Source organism: Gymnoscopelus braueri (assembly GCF_963280865.1).
Source record: "Gymnoscopelus braueri genome assembly, chromosome: 17".
NCBI classification, from domain to species: domain Eukaryota; kingdom Metazoa; phylum Chordata; class Actinopteri; order Myctophiformes; family Myctophidae; genus Gymnoscopelus; species Gymnoscopelus braueri.
In genome coordinates, this window is record NC_137617.1 from 32,411,011 (window position 1) to 32,431,873 (window position 20,863).

Here is a 20,863-nt window from a genome sequence, read left to right on the forward strand (position 1 = left end):
ATGCTAGATGGTGAAGCGCTAGAAGTGGTAGACAACTTAACCTACCTCGACAGTGTTGTCAACAAACAAGGTAGAGCAGAAGCTGGTGTCAGAGTCAAGATGAACAAGGCCAGGGTAGCTGTTATGCAACTAAAGAACACCCGAAGCTCAAGACACCTGGCCAATTACACATGCAATATAAAAGTACATGACCCCTAGTCAAGAAAAACGGTAAATGACCACATAAGTAAAGTGCAAAGAAAAACAATTAGGTTCTACATAGTAATTAAGAGACTCGAATATCATATATCGAGTGAAGCTGGCTGCAACCAAATCTATAATATTAACATCAAAACAATGTTAAGGAGTTCTGTTTTGAATGGCTTGGCTTTTAAAATAAATGAAAGACCATGAATAAAACCATAGCTGATAAAGAGACAACGGAATTAGTAAACCATGAGGCAGTGTGGAAAACATTTCTAGAAAGACTGATGGCTGCACTACTTCATTTGGATGCTGCTTGCCTTGCAGGTTCTGTCCACAATGAGAGCGTGGGCTGTGTTCAAGTACTGTCAAGTGGTATTTGTGCTTCATATTTAATACAGTTTCTGTATCCAAGGCTGATTTGCACTTCATTGTTCATTTGTAAAAATATGAATTCACACTACGGAGAAATGGACAAACACCCATACCGAACACCCATACCAAACACACAAACAGAATTACATGATGTGTGACCAAAGCAACACTATTGCTAGTTTAACCTGATGTGAATGAAGGTCACACTTCATGAACCAATTTTTGTCTGTGCAGTGTAATGCTGATGCCTCCCAAACAGAAGTGACGCAGTCATCGCTTATTCTGCACAACTTTGGCCCTCGGGGTCAGGTGTGATCTGTTTGTGGAGTAGTGAGTGTTGTTAGTTAACGACAGAGCGATGCAGTGCCTGGAGGGGGTAGCCAGTGTTGACCAAGGCTGACCAATGGACAGGATGTTCCAGTGCCCCCACAGCCTCCATGCTCTGTCACAATGCCCCTCACCCTGTTTGTTTTTCCATCTACACGCTGCCGCACTCCACGGTGCCCCCCCCCCCCCCCAAAGAGGCCCTGCCATCACTCTGCCGCAGCAAGAATGTAAACATGCGGAAGATACGCGCCGTATGCCAGCCCATACATCGGCGCAAATGCTTGCGTATACGCGTAGAATATATACATGAGGTTATGTATGCACAATGTCGCTGACAGTGTACATGTATGGGAACAAAAAAAGACAGGGAGCGAGCAAAATAACGATCGCAAGCATTTGCCGTCGCTTGCTGCACCTGTTGCACCTGCACAGTATGTGATTAGAGGCTATGCATACATTGTACGCAAACACACAGTCCATCTCTCCGTGTCACCGTTGTCATATTGGAGTGGCGGTGGCTAACTCCCCTGAGGATTTTCTCATGCCGGGCTCTCACATCCCCACAGCTCCCATTAGGAAGTGTTTGTACTTTTCCACCTGAAAAATGATACCCAATACCCAACCCCATCAGGGAGGACATACAACCATTAGAGATCCAAACAGTTTATGCACCCGTGCCGTAACCTGTTTAACTTCTCACATAGCACCTGTCCCGTCCACTAAACACTTTGTAGCCCATTTGCGGGAGGATTGTAAACATTTGTACGTTTGCACCCATTTGGGGCCTCTCCTCATCTCGAGTGCTGTTTACGTAACGTATGTAACACCTCTGACACTTTGCTGCTGATGCTGCAAGAAGGCGTGCGGAGAGAAGATGCACTGGCATGTTAATATGGCTGACCTGTTTGAACTTTCACTTGAAGTTCAGTGCACTTTGGGAATTCATGGCTATTTGTGCGTGCTGATGAGTTCTCCTACTTTGAAATGAAATGTATGTAATGTGATTATGCCAGAGAATTTCTGGGTGCATGTGGTGTAAGGGGACACATGAAGATACTGTATTGCATATTGATTTCACATTAGTTACTGTAGCAACGTAGGATGTGTCTTTCCGGTAGCCTGTAAGTGAGAGTTACACAACATTAGCACCCGTGTATACGCACTATGGAACATTTCCCCGACCATGATTTAAATTCTGTTTCTTTTTCAAATTGACTGAAAACTTGTACTAACCCAACGGCCTGGGCCGCAGCATGGCGGTCCAAGCACCCTAGGCTGCAATGGCAGCCTGGCAGCGTGTCGCGGGTTTGAGTCCTGATCCCAACGACCTTTGCTGCGTGTCACTCCCAATCTCTCTCCCCATGTCCTGTCAGTCTACTGTCCTATAAATAAAGGCCTAAAAGCCCCCAAAACAAATCTTGAAAAAATAATAATACTAATCTAACCTTTTTTTTCTATATAAGAAATATAGATAGTCTATATACTATGAAGTTTGCCTACTGTATTATCAGGGATCTAGTGTGGGTTCTTATGAGAACATATTAAACTGCGTAAGCTCATCATCCACATCTGACAAATACCGGCAAAATAAACATTGCCACATAAAGAATGGCCTCACAATAATTACCTGCATAACCTCATTGTTCTACAGTCAGGGATCCAATACCCCTGACCCAAATTGATTCTGCAAAACAGCAGACAGGTTCACAAAACAGATTTCATAGCTCTATACTGTAGCAAAGAGGCTATTTGAACATGTACTGTATAGCCACTAGCCAGCCATTCATCAATTGTCATTCAGCCAGGAATGCTGGCACATGTTTGTTCAGCCCAGGTGGCCTATACTGGTAAAAAAAAGTTATGCCTAATATTGTCTTCTTGGAAATCTGGAATTTTAAGATGGTCGTAAATCATATACTCCTTGCTGAGAATGAAGGACATAAAAGGAAGCTCTCTTTGGTCTCATTTTTTCTGTTGTTTGGCCAGTGTTTATCTTTTGCCTTCATAAAATATACATCTTATCCCCGTTCCAGATCATGGGAAAACACTTGAAATGTCTTCAACTCTGACATGTTTTATGACATAAAATGGCATTAAAGTCACATTGTGTACTTTTTAGCTACTCACAAATTGAGGATTGTTTTACAACTCATACGTGCAACTGAGCACATGAATACTGTATATAAGGTATATCCACGCATAAAGAGCTCAATGGAGCTCTATATGATAGATGTTTGAGAGTGCACGGCTTGATAACTTTAGAACAGAGATTTATCCTTTTTTAAACCCTTCCAGAATCAATGGTAAGCTTGCTGGAAGTGATTATTACAGATATACGACCATTTAATGTGTAAAAGGACACAGGAATCTTGCGAGAGAGAGAGAGAGAGAAAGAGAGAGTGTGTCTGTCTGTCTTGTAAAATTCATAAGATACCGCACACACTTTCTCTTCTTTTTCTTTCATTTCTTCTTTTTTTTCCTTCTTTCCAGGAAGTTTCTATTAGCTTGGAATCCCCTTCAATTATGTCATTGGTAGGCAGGGTTCTGAACTGTCCACAGCCCAACAATGAGACGCAGAGTGAGTATATGCTAAATTAATTGTGCCATCTAGTGAGGACCAAAAATTATGTGAAGATATGGTTGGAAATGGGTGAAGTGATCTTTGTTTAACTTCAAGTTTGTTCCTGGTTAAAAAGACAAATTAGAAACTATAATGGCCATATTATAATAATGGCAATAAATGGTTATTTTAACTATATTTTGAGTGGTCCAGTCTTTTTTTAAATGTATGTAAAACGGTATCTTATCTTGCTTTACATAGTGTAGTATTATGCATACCATCACGTTAGTGTCAGTTTTTGACATGATTGCATGATGAAGTATAAATGAAGCATAATAATGCTTGGGGGAGTCTTCATAACTATGGGCACACTTTAGACTCCCCTCCTGCCTGATGGCCTCAGCCTCTCCTCTTAAGTCCAGTGTTCACAGAGAACTGCACAGCAACACCACGACCATCGCCCCCAGGCCAAGTCGACATGACATTGCTTCAATCTCATTTCAGTTCTCCTTATCCCAAATAGGGAATCCTTTTTATATATATATAATACTTTTCCACTAAAATCCTAACCTTCTCTAAATGTGTTTATTGGTTATGAATACAATTACAGACCGATGGCCCTGTCACAACTGCATTATGGATCCCGCTTATGTAGACAGATGGAGAATGATCTTATTACACTTGAGGTTTCTTATATCAGTGTCACAATTGATTGCATGATTGGTGCGCCACGGCATCCATGATACACATCTCGTAATATCCCATATAGTATAAGGCCTCTGGGATGGATTCCCTATCACATTCACTCCATAAATGCAACTAGGCACTATGTCATCATGTAATGGAAACACAATTACTCCGCATGATGCATGGCTGATGTTAACTCCTTTATTTCAGCTCTCTGTTTCACTCGCTCCTCCTTATTGTCATCCAGCTTTTGCCATCTAGCTATTTCACCTTCCCTATATTCTACTTCTGACACTTTATTATGATAAGTTGCATCATGTGCCGGATCTAATATAGTGAATATTAGCGTTATGCATTTTGTAGCTGAGTTGCGCCCTGTGAAACCTTATAAATGCTGAGTTTGTACTATGAGTAAATATCACTGGTAAAGGCACCCGTATTGGTCATAATAAACTAATTACTTTCTTATTGAGCCTAACAGAAATGTCCTGTGGAGTTGCATTTCTTTTTGATTCATTCATTCATTCGTTATTTTCAGTTTGGTTCACTTTTAATGTTTTATTTAGCCTTTGACAACCTTCTTACAAAACGCCAACAATCATGGTCTACCCAGTATGTAAAATCTAGAGTATTACTTGAACTATTTATAGACTGTTAATTATAACTTGGGCAGAATAAAAGGCTCACAAGGCTAGTTCTTTGTCCCCCGATTTGGTTGCCTGTGTGTGGCTGTGAGGCCAGCAGGGCTTTTGTTGACCCATTAGTATACATCAGATCCCCATTAGTGTCAAGAAGTCAGGATGTGTCCCACTTATGGGGAGAGAGCCACCCACGTAAAAATACAGTACCACTCAACTCGTTTTCCCCATGCATAGGGTCAACGCTGGTCTTTTTAGAATATAGGGCAGTGTGTATGCATGGTTGCATGTGCACGCACATTAACGTATGTGTTTGTGTGTGATTGTGTGTAGGTGCACGTGTGCGCCCGCCTGTGCTGCGTACAAGTGAGTATGTGTGCTCCCATTGGCCTCCATGCATGTGATCACGTCCTTCTCCCAGACAACAAAGTTAGTCCAGTGAGTATGTAGCCGGTTCAGAGGGGCCTTATCTTGATTGGTTAGGGGAGGACTGGGGTGGGAGAGGAGGGGAGCCTGCTGGTGAAGATCCACAGGCGCTTTCAGTTGCCATCGGGTCAATAGGGAGGACAGACATGACTCCACAGCCCTGATAGATCTAAACCAAACACACAGGCAGACTGGCAGTGAAGTGGCCGAGGACAACTTTACCAAACAAAACGCGGGGGAGAAACACATCTGTCACTGGGGCAATAACTCCATCCCTGGCTTTGCAGGTGGCGAGTCAAGGAAATTTACAACATCACAAACCAATAGGCTACTCTACCTTGGAGTATTGCTTGGACAAAACAAATCAAGAGGATTGTCACTTTTTTTAACAGATCCCCAACAAGAACAGTCTAGGATACCTGAACAAGCAAACTACCCAGCGAAGAAGAACGGCTCAAGCTGCACATTCCAGCGAATCACCAAAAACAAATGTCTCCTACAGCAATACCACAGCCTGGACATTTCCCAGGCCACCACAGAGACGATCAGATCTGAAAGCTTAACTGTACCCGGAGTGGCGAAAGGGAGACCACTAACAAGCTTTGCGTATAGAAGCCTGTAATCCATGTGTTGGATCCCTGTGAACTGAGGAAGTGAGGTGATCCAGCGAAGGATGAGAGAGAAGTGCAGACGGGTCCAGGGATGTGGCATGAAGTGACAAACCAGCTGAAAAAGCTTGTGTATGTAAATAGAGCACAATGGCAAACCTAATGCCAGTCTGGCACAGGGCCACGCTCCTGCTCTCACTTACTGTTTTTCTCTTCAGCTTCCAGGTAAATTAAACAGCTTGCACATGTGGATACAATAGGTGCACACACACACACACACACACACACACACACACACACACACACACACGCACACGCACGCGCACGCACACGCACACGCACACGCACACGCACACGCACACACACACACACACACACACACACACACCCATTGCATATTACTCTTACACTCATGCACTCCCAAAAACATTGATGACATAATAACGCATGACCACACAAATAATGACTTAGTTCATTCATTTTAACTTTAAAAGTTGGAGCTCAGAAGTATCACGTCTTAAACTCTTTCTCCGGTATTTTACTTGATTGAGCTGTCAACGATCATTGGTACAAAACTAATTTGACATTCCATGATGAGGCAACTGGTTCCAGAAAAGAATTCCCCAACTGATTTATGAGCTAAGATGACACGCCCCTGCTAACAGTCACTACTTAGAGCCAGGCACTGTTCAGGAAAGAAGGTCATGTCCATCAAAAACACACGGTTCCCAGGGTCATGGAATTCCTGGGAAACATTTTGAACTCAGGAAAAGTGTTTTCTAAGCCTGGAAAGGGTTTGCAATTAACATCACGTTTTGGATCAAGGCTTGGATATACTTAGTTTTGGCTATTGATTCTAAAACCATGCACTATTGTTCATAAAATCATGAAACATAACATTGCGTGAAATACATAACTTGTCTTACTAATAAAATAGGCTGCTTGAGTGTGGCTTCATTTATATGTAGGCTAATAAGTCAGGTGAGAAAAAGTACAGAACTATAAGCTAACAACGCGTTTCACAGTAATAGTAATAACAATAGTTAATAGCTTGAAGATTTTTTTCTGTTTGCCACTTGACACTCCTCATACAATGGAGTATAAATCAATCACGTGCCACAGATTGGTGGGACAGTTTGCAGTTGGCAGTGGGGCTGTTAAAGGTTTGCAAGCACAAGCAGTTTGCTTAAATGCAAAGTGTGTATGTTCGTTGGGGTTGGTTCAATAATGTATTTGTTTAAGAACACCAATAACTGGAGAGAGGTATAGACCCGAGCTGTGTTGGATGCAGGGCAGGCTATGCACCCAAACGTTTGATATTGGCAACATGGAAGCAGCTCTGTCAGCCATGCCAAAGGCAAAAAGCATAAAGACAAGAAAAGGGCTGGTAAAGAGACGTACAGCATCTGCACATATTTCACACCTAATGGCCGCATAATGTTAGGCCTACCAAGCTTCTACAAGCATGGCAAGGCAACTTCCAATCTATTGCGGCATCATTCGCCTGCTCTCGGCTGAAGTGATGTGGGCACTGAAAACAATGGACTCACATTATTTGTACAGCTGCTGTGCTATAATACATGTGAGCTTTTTAGAGCTACTGTATGATTCCCGAAAGTGGAATAGCGGCAAGATTTGTGTGAGGAAGCAAAATGTGCTATTTTGGGCATGCCTTTATTGTGAAGACTTTAAACGTTTTGAAAAATAACCAGAAATACAGATCTACAAACTCACAATTAGATTTTGCATCGTGATGCATTGTGAGCTTGTAGATCGGCTATTTTGCTATATCGTACAACCAAGTACAGTATAGGGCTTAAGTGGTTCAACTCCACAAATACCACTTTCATTTTGCAAGCGGTATTGTTACAGTTAAAAATGTATAAACAATACATGCCTGGTCAGCTGCTTACAAATCAACTCCTTATGGCAACATAAATTAAAGTAATTTCCCCTCCACGGGCAGACGTATAGATAGAACACACCTAGAGAAACAATCAATTAAGATCTCAGAGTACTGTGTATTGGAATATTTTGATGCTCAGCTGCCGAACACATTCAGAGAGAGAGAGAGAGATCTTCCATTTGTCATACCTTTGTGACCCCTTTCTGCATGGACAGGTTTATGACAGGATGAGCCAGAATGAATTGAAACGTCTACTACGTCTACCGTATGTGAAAGCTTGGTGACACAGGTGGCTGAGCCACCATGCAGGCAGACATGAAGAGGTTGCATCATGCATGCAGCATCTCACTGGGGTGTGAAGACAATGCATGTCATCCAAAGATTGTCATTCCCAATCCCACATGTCATCAGCATTGCCTCTGATCTGTTTTCCGCTCAAAACAAAAGGAATGACAGCAAAGTTGAGAGTTTAATTAATTGAAAAGAGCATCAGAATGTATGTCAAATATTGTGACATGGCAGCTATGATTTTATACTGGCAAAATGTTCAAGCAGTGTTAATTTTGACAGCAAATTCTGATTTAGTCTTAGTCTTAGTCATATGAATAACACACCATTTAGTTTTAGTCCCATTTTAGTCTTCTGAAATTGTTTAGTCTTAGTCGACTAAATATCAAAATCTTAGTCTTTTAGTCTTTTAGTCTTTTAGTTTTAGTCAACAAAATTAACACTGTGTTCAAGGTCACGAAACAGTCGGTAATGTTGATATTACTTATATCAACTGTCAAGGGTAAAAATTAATAGGCAAATGTGTGTGTTTTGCTGCAAATGAGACATAACGGACATCTCCAGTTAGAGATGTTAACTGGCCCTATAGTGTGGCCACTGGCCAGCCCTCCAATCTCGCAGCACAAGCCTGGCATCCGAGGTTAGCCGTAGTGTGACTAGATACCTCCCCCAAGTGGATAATACATGTATTACATATCCCATAGAATTCCACTCTTATCGTCTGCATTCAGGTTGCATGGTGTATGATTTCAGCTGCTGATGGATGATGTGAATTTCTGGCAGTGTGTAATCAAAAACACTTTTTTTTCCTCCTTTCCTTTATGTTTTTATAGAAGGTAACAGGCTCCCTGCTTGAGCGTATAATAGCCAAAAGGACTGAATATCGGAAGAACTGCACCAGCACTCTGGCAACAGTCACACTCTCCAAAACTGGTGAGTTACTGTACTTGTGCTGGTGTCTGTAAAGAAGATTAGAATAGATTGAATTAGAAATGCATCCAAGATGGCCTACTACTGTAAAATAATACGGTTGGGGGAATGTGTGTGTGTGCGTGTGTGTGTGCGTGTGCGTGTGCGTGTGCGTGTGCGTGTGTGTGTGTGTGTGTGTGTGTGTGTGTGTGTGTGTGTGTGTGTGTGTGTGTGTGTGTGTGCGTGTGCGTGTGCGTGTACTTGTGAATGGGTACTTGTGAATGGGTTAATTTGACCCGCAGGATAACAGGATACTTACGTAGTCATCTATATTGCATACTGTACATAGTTTAACCATGGGACATATAGGCCCAGGGCCTAGGCTTTAGTACACAAGCACTCAGTCAGTAGTCTACCGCTGTTCTTAGAAATGAGCTATCTAGTGTACAAAATGAGGTCAATTTATTTCTGTCCAAAGGGATTTCATGTTCACCCTCTCGGTCCAATTGTAAATTGTTATTCTTGTTTTACAGGAATCTACTGTAATGGGACATTTGACAATTTCGTTTGTTGGCCCCATTCACCACCAGGAAACATTTCTGTTCCCTGTCCTTCGTATTTCCCATGGATCGATGATGGTAAACGTCACTGACAAACATTACACTAATACACAAAGTATAGAGTGGTATTAACATTCTGGATTATGGTTTAAAAAAAAACAGCCAGCTCTGCAAGCTATCACTGATTTTCATCAACTGACTTGAAATGGTGATCTTGTGTTCCTCACACATTTCATGTTAGCTCGAATGAATGATTGGGTGAATCATGGGACGTACTAGTTAGTTTGCCTGTCACAACAAGATATTATATTGGTCATGCAATCACATAACCACATGAATTCTAGTGTCCCAATTCTGGGCATGTCATGTCATGTAATTTGGCGAAAATTGACGAAGAGATTTGGTGGGAAAAGGGGAAAAAGGAGGGGGCCAAGTACATAGCCCTGGGGGACCTTGGTCATAGGGGTTACAGTGCACAGTAAGTGGTTATGGTCACGCTTTTAAATGTAAAGCAGTGTTCTACAATTGTCAGGCATTGATTGATTGGTTTAGCTTATCACATCAAAATTCATTTTCATGGCCTTAGCTTAGCTAGTCAGTGAGCTGCTCCTCGGTGCACTGGCAAAAACACACTGTGCATTATACGTTGTTTTGTCCACTGTGCATTGTGTGCAGACGACCCAAGGAGCGTGTACCGTGAATGTCTGTCCGATGGTAGATGGCGAATGAAGGACAACTCCTCTGAGGCCTGGAGGGAACACTCAGAGTGTGATGCGCCACATTTCTTTCAAGCTGAGGTGAGGAGGAACTGGAAACCAGCAGAAACTGCACAGTAAAGTCCTCAGTGTTGATTGTAACTCTGAGAGAATGAGGTACCGCTCACTTGGATCAATGCCAGATGCTTTAATAAAAAATGCCAAGCTTCAATCAAACAACGTTCATCAGAGCAAAACCCCATCACGGCTTTGGCCTGATGAAGGTCGTCTGACCATCTTTTATCAAAGAAACTTGCATTGATCCACGTTTGAACCACAGTCTCCTATATTATATATAGCCTAGTACTTTTAAGTTTTCTAGCACCATGGCCAATTCAATAGTAGTGTGTGCAGTTTTCTTCTTCCAATTATTGAACTCTGAGAGAGTGTCAAGCTATACAGTGTAACTATTGAGCATAACACTCTCCGAGTTAAATTGTCTGAGGATTGGTTGTGACCGATACTGTCACTTCCTGAAGGCATAGAAAATCTTTTTTGTTGGAAAGACCTGTCTGTTACTTTATCTGTGTGTGTGTGTGTGTGTGTGTGTGTGTGTGTGTGTGTGTGTGTGTGTGTGTGTGTGTGTGTGTGTGTGTGTGTGTCTGTGTGTGTGTGTGTGTGTGTGTGTGTGTGTGTGTGTGTGTGTGTGTGTGTGTGTGTGTGTGTGTGTGTGTGTGTGTGTGGTCAGGAGGACGAGGTGCTCCGCCAGACCGCCCTCAGGGTCATCTCAATCATTGGCTACTCGCTGTCTCTCTCCTCCCTCACGTTGGCTACTCTCCTTATGGCCATGCTCAGGTCAGTGACCCCCCGGGGGGAAAAGGGTGTGGTCACTCACAACATTGGTTGTCTCTGTGGTGATTTTTTCAGGCTTTTCTTGCCGGCCATCGAACCCGGGACTTGCTGTCAAACATAAAAGCCTATGTGGTACTCCTTAAACCATAAACACTCGACTATCGACGTCCCAGCAACTTATTTTAAGATATTTGACCATTTTCACCTACAATGACATGACAAAGTTAAAGACAATTCCTTTGCAAAGTTTTGAGAGAGGCATTTAAAAACAAACACCAAATAGTATCGAACCAACTCCAGTCAGCTGGGAATTTGGTTATTGTTAAATGGAAACTATTTAATTTGGTTTGTTTGTGCTTTCTTTGTGCCATCGTGTTCCCTCTATCAGTCATTCTGACATACAGTCAATAAGGCAGAGGACACAGATTTACCAGCATTATCTCTGTGTGTGACTGATGATATGCATGGGTTCTCAGTGTCACCGAGGCTCCACCACACATGCATAATGAGGAGACTATGGGGCTTGGCAGTCGATCATTATGAATAACATCCAAAAAAACTAAACAACCCAGAAGCGTTTTTTCTGTGGGTCCATGTAATCTGGTCATTTTTCATTCCTGTGAGCCAAGATGTTATGCCCTCAGCGATCCATTCTCCTGCCATGCCAGTTGTAACAGGGTTCACGGATCAATTGCTTCCTGTTTATCGTTTATCGTCTGTCTCTCTCTCCGCTTACCAGAAAGCTCCACTGTACCAGGAACTACATCCACATGAATCTGTTTGTTTCCTTCATGCTGAGAGCCATGGCGGTCATCGCAAAGGAAATCGTAACGCATGTCATGTACGCCAGGCGGCCCAACGATGACCACGGGTGGAATTCCTACTCCAACTCTGGGGTATAATCAGAGCTTCACTACTCATTTCAATATAAGAGGAGAACATCATCTCAATCAGTGGTGTAAAGTAACTAAGTACAGTACATTAACTCAAGTGCTGTGCTTAAGTACAATTTTGAGGTGTTTTTACTTTATTGGAGTATTTCCAGTTTTCAGTTCTTTTACTTACTCCACTACTATCTCAGAGGCAAATATTGTACTTTTACTCCACTACAATTATTTGAAAACTTTAGTAACTAGTTACTTTGTAGATTTTGATTATTATTACAAAACATTCAGCTCTATATACATTTCGGCCATTTGAAAATAGCCGATCTACAAGCTCACAATGCGTCGCGATGCGACGCATTGTGAGCTTGTAGATCTGCTATTTTCAAAATATGTTTTTTTTTTACTTGTGCAATGGGACATTCTGCATAATGAGTACTTTTACTTTTGGTACTTTAAGTACATTTTGATGCCAATGTTTTTGTACTTTTACTCAAGTACATTTTTAATTCCGGACTTTTACTTGTAACAGAATATTTCTACATTGCAGTATTGATACTTTTACCGAAGTAAAACATTTTATTACTTTTTCCACCACTGATCTCAATCAATACTTTTTATTGATTTATTTCCTTTATAGAATTTGCCCAGTTAAGTAAAATATGGTGCATCGTTTCAGTGTCAGTGTCTTTCAGTTGCACCATATTTTCATCATTCCAAATGTCCCCCCAAATAGATAGCACTGATGTGCAAGGTCATCAGGGTGTGCATGGAGTACTTTGTGGCCTGTAATTACTTCTGGCTGCTGGTGGAGGCCATTTTCCTCCACACTCTCCTCTTCACTGCCTTTCACACCAAGAGATGCCTGCTGAAGAGATATATAGTCCTAGGATGGGGTAAGAGACTGTCAAGTGTGTATGAGTGTGTGTGTGTGTGTGTGTGTGTGTGTGTGTGTGTGTGTGTGTGTGTGTGTGTGTGTGTGTGTGTGTGTGTGTGTGTGTGTGTGTGTGTGTGTGTGTGTGTGTGTGTGTGTGTGTGTGTGTGTGTGTGTGTGTGTGTGTGTGTGTGTGGATGTGTGTGTGTGTGCACACACTCAAATCTGGAGTGTTAGCACTGAAAGTGTTAAAATAGACTTGTACGGGTTAACTACTCTTTCACACACTTCATAAAGTTCAATTAAAGCTATGGATTTGACTGTGTGTGTGTGTGTGTGTGTGTGTGTGTGTGTGTGTGTGTGTGTGTGTGTGTGTGTGTGTGTGTGTGTGTGTGTGTGTGTGTGTGTGTGTGTGTGTGTGCGCGCGTGTGTACTTTATCTTTCAGGAACACCCTTGTTGTTTATGACACCATGGACAGTGATAAAAATTGTTTATGAAAACAAAGGGTGAGTTTTGGAATGCATTCCTCAGATTACCTCCCACATGACATTCTTCATTTCAAGTTGAATTTCTCTCTCCGGTGTTTGATCGTTATTCATTCAAATTGTAAGGTGCTGGGACATTCTGAATAGATGGGTCTGGTGGATAATAAGGGGCCCGATTAATTTATCGGTACTTGTAAGTATTTCAAAACAAAACTCCACACTGCATTATTTCCATCCTTCCTGATGTACATACACATGAGTAGCTCACATGAACTGCATTCATCTGATTGTCAGTTACCATGCTATAATCTCATGGTTACTATGGATGCCTTTGATGGCTCCTCGTGAGACCATGTGAGTCATGCAAACAACATGGCCAATTACTGAATCCTGTGCTTAAGCACGTAAGCCATATACTGTTATACTTTGTCATACAGTACAAGTACTAAAAATAGCCGATCTATTTTTGAACATTTTAAGTGGTTAAAGAGACATATGTCAAATAGTGTAGTAAATATAGACACACAAAAGCCTATTTTTGAACATTTTAAGTGGTTAAAGAGACATATGTCAAATAGTATAGTAAATATAGACACAAAAGCCTATTTTTGAACATTTTAAGTGGTTAAAGAGACATATGTCAAACAGTACAGTAAATATAGACACACACATGTGTTATTATGCTATTTATTTTTTTAGTTAGCAGTCATAATAGGTGCAATCTGTTTAAATAGTCTTTGATTTGTGTTGCAGGTTATTTTCTGTATATTCATAAAGATTCTGATGCTGCTGCTCTCCAAGCTGAAAGCAGATCAGGGGAAGTTCACAGACTACAGATACAGGTGTGTACAATTCCATCTCGAGGTTTCCAACTTTGAATGACGTGACAAGTTTTATTTTGACCTTGAGGGCTGTTCCCATAGGTTCATATGTTTGACATATCATACAGCATAAGTCCAAATGTCATCCCCCATAGTCCTGGCACTTTACCTCTTAACATAAATGTGACAGTGATTGTGAATCTCATGCATACTGTAGGATTTACCAGTTAGGATTTACCAGTTATGTTTCCTCTCCTTTCCTCTTTGCCCTCAACATAAACGCTAATGGCCTTTGCGACTTTAATTCACCCGAGATGACACCTTTCTTTGTCTTGTCTATTGCATTAAAGGGGAATTACCTTATTTTGTAGTTATATTTCCTGTACAGGTTTTTTTTTTAAACAGAAAGAGTAAAAGCATGGCAAGTGCTGCTGACCTTAGTTCAGATAGTGTCATATTACCATCCCAATATGAAGGACTTCCATAAAGTCATTGCATTAGTTATGCAATGCAATTATTCTTTGAATTGTTTCCACCCAGTTCTAACCACCACAATCTAGCCTCACAAGCCAGCCTCTGTTCACTAATCTAACACACCCATTATTATTTATTCTATTAGCTGCAGCAACATTGTTACATCACAGAGAACTGAGGTCAGCACCTGCCATTTATTTTTTACCTGTTAGTAGTTTTTAACCTGTACAGAAAAACAAACTACAAAACTGGCCTAGAGTTTCATTCTCCTTTAACCACTTGAACCTCAGTATCCATAGTCTGGAGGGAACATTAGCTAAAAATTACCTACAGCTGCTTGTAGATCGGCTATATTTGGCAAAGAGATTTGGTGTAGACGTAAAAAAAAAGTACAGTTGTAACTCGTGTTCGTTTTACTAAGAATAGAGGGTTTAAGTGGTTAACTGTTCATAATTACACACTTGATGCCTGTACCCCTGTTAGCCTGGCCAGAGCCACGCTGGTGCTGATTCCTCTGCTAGGGGTCCATGAGGTGGTCTTCACCGTGCTGATAGATGAATGTGTGGAGGGTAGCGGCCGCTATGCCAGGAACTTCCTTAACCTCACCCTCAGTTCCTTCCAGGTTAAGAGTGTTTGTGTATAACTGATTCCTAACCCTGCACGCTAACAGCCTCTTTAAGAGGGTACAAATGTAACCCAATGGACCAACCACTGGGTTACAATCGTACCCTCTTGGCATTACAAATGGATAAATGAACACATACATTGTACTCTGCAACGTGTGGCACAGTCAATAATATACAATAATAATTTGAATATCCCATTAACGCTCTGCGCAATGTTTTTTTTTCTTCTTTTTTTTTACAGGGTTTCCTGGTTGCTGTGTTGTACTGTTTTGCCAATGGAGAGGTGTCTTAATCGTATTCGTTATTACATACGACTGTACGATTGTCATCAATTACCAAGGGTGTTTCTCGACCACACGGCTATTAGTGACTTATTGGTCCCTCCGTGTATACATTTAGGTGCAAGCGGAGCTGAAAAAGCGCTGGCAGCTCTTCCTTTTCACCAACCACTTCCAGGTCAGCTGGAGCTGCTACCGGGGCACGCCTCTCAAGCACCTGTGGAAGTGTACCCGCGGCCGGCGGCCGCACGGCTCGCAGCAGAGCGAGTCCTACGACGAGGGCGGGGCTTCGCCGACGCACCCGCACTTGCTCCAGGTGGCCGTGCACGGGGGGCCGTGGCTCGGCGTGGGAGAGGGCAAAGGTCAGAGAGCGGGGGGTCGCCACCCAACGGGACTCGAGTTCTCCTTCACCAGGAAGAGCCTGTCCAGCAGCGATGGAGAGATCACGATGGGAGAGACCCTAGAGGAGATCCTTGAGGAGAGCGAATTCTGATGCTCTCAGAATGGAGTGTTAAAAGCTGCGATCCACAACTATCTTCCATGAATAAAACGTTATTTGAACCAGTCTGGATGGTACAGTATGTTAATACAGTATAACCAACACAACTGTGGTGGTTGGAGGCGGTCTACCTGTGCCTCTATTGCAAAAAATGTAGCATTGAGGAAGAAGCGCAAAGCGTAATATCTCTCCTGCCCAAACAGGCTTACCGTCTTGGCGCAGCAGGAGAAGATTTGGGTAGGACATCAATCTTAGGGATTGCAGATTTAATTTAACACAGGATTAAATGAAATGGATTTTTTTCATGAACTGACATTTCTTTTGACTAAAACCTGCAGATTGAAATAGTAAATGCAGAGAAGAAATGCAAACCAAAGGACACCGCTGCTCTAATGTTTCATTTCAGATTATTCATCGTTGTTGTTGGTGTATTCACTTCATGTGTATTGAAATGTACAGTGTAAACCTCACAGTAGTACGCTATAGCAACACAAAGGACGTAAGAGTATAGATTAAGTATACAAACTATGAAGATCTATGTGGTATAACATATAGATTGAAGTATAAATAATTAATATAAATACAATGTATTTGTTGTCTAAAATGTGAATGATGAATATAGTCAACAGTAGAATGTGAAGGCTATATGTATTGCAGATTTTACCGGCTTGTACGTCACTATTTGTTATGAAGCATAAAATGATGAATCTGTTGAAGCATTTCAATTTAAGTCAGTTACAGTTTAAATCCACTGCCTTATATGACCATGTTGTTCTCATTCAAAGCACATCCTTCCTATTCGTAGTTGTACTACAAATAGCTAAAACAGCCATTCTACAAGCTCACAATGCATCGCGATGCCAACCATTGTGAGCTTCTAGATCAGCTATTTATTTTTGCAATTTTTTAACAATTGTGTGAATGTAAAACCTATTATGAGATACCCAAAATATGGACACCAGGTTGAAAGTGCTTAAGCTATTGTACTATAACGTTAATAATATTAAATAAAATGTTCTGGGTAAACGAATCATTGCTTCTTCTCCTTGAGTCTCTCCTGGACTTTCTGCGGCTCGTCAAACTGGATGAGTCGAAGGATGTTCTTGTTGTCCATCACTCCCTGGATAAACTCCCCCTCTGTGATCTTGTCTGTGAAGACATTATGCAATAGATAGATACCCACACACCACAGAACTAACCCTGCAAAATCCCTCCCTGAGGTAAAGAACTGTACACATTTATCTATCTGCATCTAAAGTAACTGTACCTTGCTCTTTCTTGCCAAAGAAGTCCCAGATTTTGTCGGCCCTCTTCTCTGGTGTGTTCTCATCCTGAGGAAGGTTCTTCTGATCCTCTTTGGAGATCATGTAGAATATGGACTAAAACACAGGCATAGATCGTGGGTTAGGATCTGCCTCCTGTATCGATTCATGTATTTCTGCCTTATACAGATGTTTCTGTTTCATCTCTACATTTCTATAGCTCCTCCCCTTTCACCTTGACTATTTCCTGGATCTCGTTCTTGGTGATGGTTCCGTTGCGGTCCACATCATACAGGTTAAAGGCCCACTCCAGCTTCTCAATGGTCTTCCCTGAAGAGGTCAGGTGCAGTGCCACGATGTATTCTTTAAAGTCCAGTGTGCCATCACTGTTTCAATTCAGACGAAGTCAATGTACATCATGTAGCAATGGGGTTCTCAAACACAAGCAGTGGCATAATTAAAGCCTCATATTTAAAACGTTTACATGTAAACATGGGTTTTTTGTATAAAAATGAAAACACAGGAGCTCTAACTCATTCAGTGCCCGGCTTATTTATGGCAGTTTGGCTCTGAGTGCCACAGCCAAAATTCATGCTTAGGAGCCGAGATACAGCCTTTTTCAGTAAGAAGTTAAAGAAAGAGTGAATGGAGCAGAATATTTTCAAATCATGATATCTTGGGTTCTGAACATTTTTTCCCCCCCAAAAAAATATTTATATATATATATATATATATATAATATATATATATTATTATTTTTTTGGACGTCTTAGACGTCCAGTGGCACTCAGGGCTTATGTTAAAACGGACGTCTTAGACGTCTAGTGGCACTTAAGCAGTTGTTAACACTTACATCTATTAACACTGAAATAACATATGAAAAAACATATGTGACTTTATTTGTCGATAATAGTAAACATGTCTCTATCTTTAACTTCAGCTGTTTCATGTTGTGGTAAATATAATTGTGATTGATGACATTAACCCTCAAAACCTGAACCGGATTATACTGTAGCTCTGCAATAGATTAAAACATTTTTGTTTCCAGTTGGTAAATTTAAGTAAATTTGAAAATCTTTGACAAAGTTGTAGCTGATTTTTTTTTTGACTTTTTGTGTAACCGTTGAACTTGAACCCCACATTTTTATCAGCTCATTTAGGGACCACTGTCCACCTTTTCATGAAAGGTAGGTGGTGTCATTCATGCCATTCTGTGCAGCTGTTTTACTGATTATTTGATAAATGACATCTCAAAGGTCCTGTCCACGGTGCAGACAAGATAGATGCTCCTTTAAATAACAAAACAGACAAATCTGATGAAAACAATACCCCTCCCTCGTGGGTGTTAACTAACAATCAGTTACAGTAGGTGTACCTATCTGAGTCAAAGCTCCTGAAGACATGGCAAGCATAGGACTTGGGGTCAGCATCGGGGAAGAAGCTGGCGTAGATAGCTTCAAACTGCTGCCTGCTGATTCGCCCACTGGGACACTCCTTCAGAAAAGTCTGATACCTATAATACAGTATGGAGGAAGTGACAGTCAGATATTTCAAACACTCTCAAAGTTTTTGCCCATGTTCTCTTCTGAAGTCGCTGCAGTTGACAGATTTCAGAGGATATACATTTTCAACAATTTCACACAGACAATCACATATCAATTGATAATCGAGTCTTCCGGTCATAGGGTGGCTTTCCAGTAATTGTTGGCAGTACCATGTACAAAGCTGCTTCTCATTGTACTTGGTGTTGAGCTTCAGATCTTCCAACAGTTCCTTCGACAGAGCTCCGCTTCGACTGTTACCCATCTTCCTCTTTCTCTTTCCTTGCTTTCACGTCGTCTTCAGTTCACCCCTTTTCTAATATCTATTATCTTTTCTCCAAAATGTTTCTCCTTGGCAGATTTATCTTCTCAAATAATGCAACACAAATACGGTCTTGCACAGTAGCTGTTCTGTCCCTGCTCCTTTATTGATAATGTGTTTTCGCAGTGGTAGTTGGATTGTATTTAAACCTACAGTAGATTACAAAGACGTCGTTCATGGGATTAGAGGGAGGAATTAAACACACACACATACTAGATTGGCTTCTGAGAGGCGAGGATAAGCAAACAAGCGCATGTAGGCTACACTTTCAAGCACATGCACACACACAAACATAATATGAACAGTAGTCTACAATAACTTATTAGATTTATATCCACCATCCATGTACAACCTAATAACATATCATGTTTCTAGATTCCGAAGTTATGAGTAATTGTAATTGCAGTAATGCAAGGCTTAGCAACTACAGCAGGGTGCTTCACAATCTTATCTGAATCCCTCTGATTAAATTGGCACGGTCCGTTGCTTCATTAGAGCAATTGGCTAGTTGTAAGTCAGAGGAGAACACATGAAATGTGTCTGTGGAATGTGGACACAGGTGGAAATAGAGGAGGCTGACATTTATCATTGGCATTTATTTATTTTGTCTCTTCTCTGGGAAAAGGTTGAACTATTAACGCCAATGTTAACTCTAATGTGGTTTAATTAAACCAGTAGCTTTGTGTACAATAAGCACCAATAGTCCCAGAATGAACTCTCCTGTTGCTCACAAATGCACTCTCTTCTAGGTCAGTATGTTGTTAAGCAAAACATGTCAAATCTATAAAATATAACATTTCTATTGGACAGACATTACCACCATTACCATACATTATACAGTATCAAATAACATTGTGAAATAACAGCTCAAATGGATTTTCAACATTGGTCAATACCAAATTCAATGTCCAGGTAGCAAGCAATCTACAACTAACTACTTGAAGGACAAGTGCCTGAACATATTAAGAATGAACTGACTATAGGCAATTTGTGACTTAGTATCCAATAAAATGCTCCTATAGGCTACTTATTCAATTTAGTCACTGCCAATAGAATGCTCCTGTTGGGCTGTTAATTGCATGATAGCCACATTGGATGAGTTGTGCAGCCTGTGGAACAAGATATTTCTTTTTTGACCACTCTGTCTGGAAATAAATATTTTGTTTTGAGTCAACATTTAAACTTGAGGCTACTATGATGTTCTTTATCATTCATATTTTATAGTGTTACATTGACTGAAAACAGGTAAGTTGGAGATTAACTGTTTGGAAGGTAACAGTGTTGTTGTTTAACACAAATCATGACATCACTATTTATTGCTCACTGTTTTATATGATTATTGTTATTATATTTTAGAATTTGAAATTAAACACCCTTCAACTCGCATATATTCCATGACATTGAATAAGGGATTGGGTTGCTATTGATAAACTGTTAATTTGTCTAAATACCATTAGCCTAATTAATGATTAGACAGCTGGACATATTGTGTTAATCAACTAAACATCAAGCTTAAGCATTAGCCTTAATAGTTAATAATTGTAATATTAACCATTCATAATGACACAATTACATTTTACCATGTAAAGGGCCCAAATAGTCTACACAGCTAGCTTTATTAAAGAGTAATAATAAAATGTTCGAGCAATGGCACGCAGTGGTGTAAAATAACTAAGTATAGTTAGTACTATACTTAGTACTAGTACAGGAGTATTTATAAATTTTCAGTACTTTTACTTCTAGACTACTCCACTACATCTCAGATGCAATATATTGTACTTT

The 20,863-nt window shown here is 40.9% G+C and overlaps 2 protein-coding genes across 2 annotated transcripts; one reads left to right on the plus strand and one right to left on the minus strand.

The window, feature by feature from the left end:
* On the plus strand, nucleotides 1–15,950 carry glp2r (glucagon-like peptide 2 receptor; the record flags this gene model as incomplete). Its single annotated transcript, XM_080455718.1, has 15 exons — nucleotides 1–114; nucleotides 793–867; nucleotides 5,104–5,136; nucleotides 8,832–8,931; nucleotides 9,441–9,545; nucleotides 10,143–10,264; nucleotides 10,911–11,017; nucleotides 11,754–11,910; nucleotides 12,635–12,794; nucleotides 13,219–13,279; nucleotides 13,385–13,451; nucleotides 14,012–14,100; nucleotides 15,037–15,175; nucleotides 15,421–15,462; nucleotides 15,579–15,950. 15 exons carry the CDS (start codon nucleotides 1–3, stop codon nucleotides 15,948–15,950), a joined length of 1,743 nt encoding a protein of 580 aa, XP_080311844.1.
* A 1,036-nt stretch (nucleotides 15,951–16,986) lies between these two features.
* Nucleotides 16,987–19,024, minus strand: rcvrnb (recoverin b; the record flags this gene model as incomplete). The annotated part of the gene is made up of 5 exons (XM_080454953.1): nucleotides 16,987–17,105; nucleotides 17,224–17,335; nucleotides 17,454–17,604; nucleotides 18,594–18,731; nucleotides 18,933–19,024. 5 exons carry the CDS (start codon nucleotides 19,022–19,024, stop codon nucleotides 16,987–16,989), a joined length of 612 nt encoding a protein of 203 aa, XP_080311079.1.
* Between the last annotated feature and the right edge of the window lie 1,839 nt (nucleotides 19,025–20,863).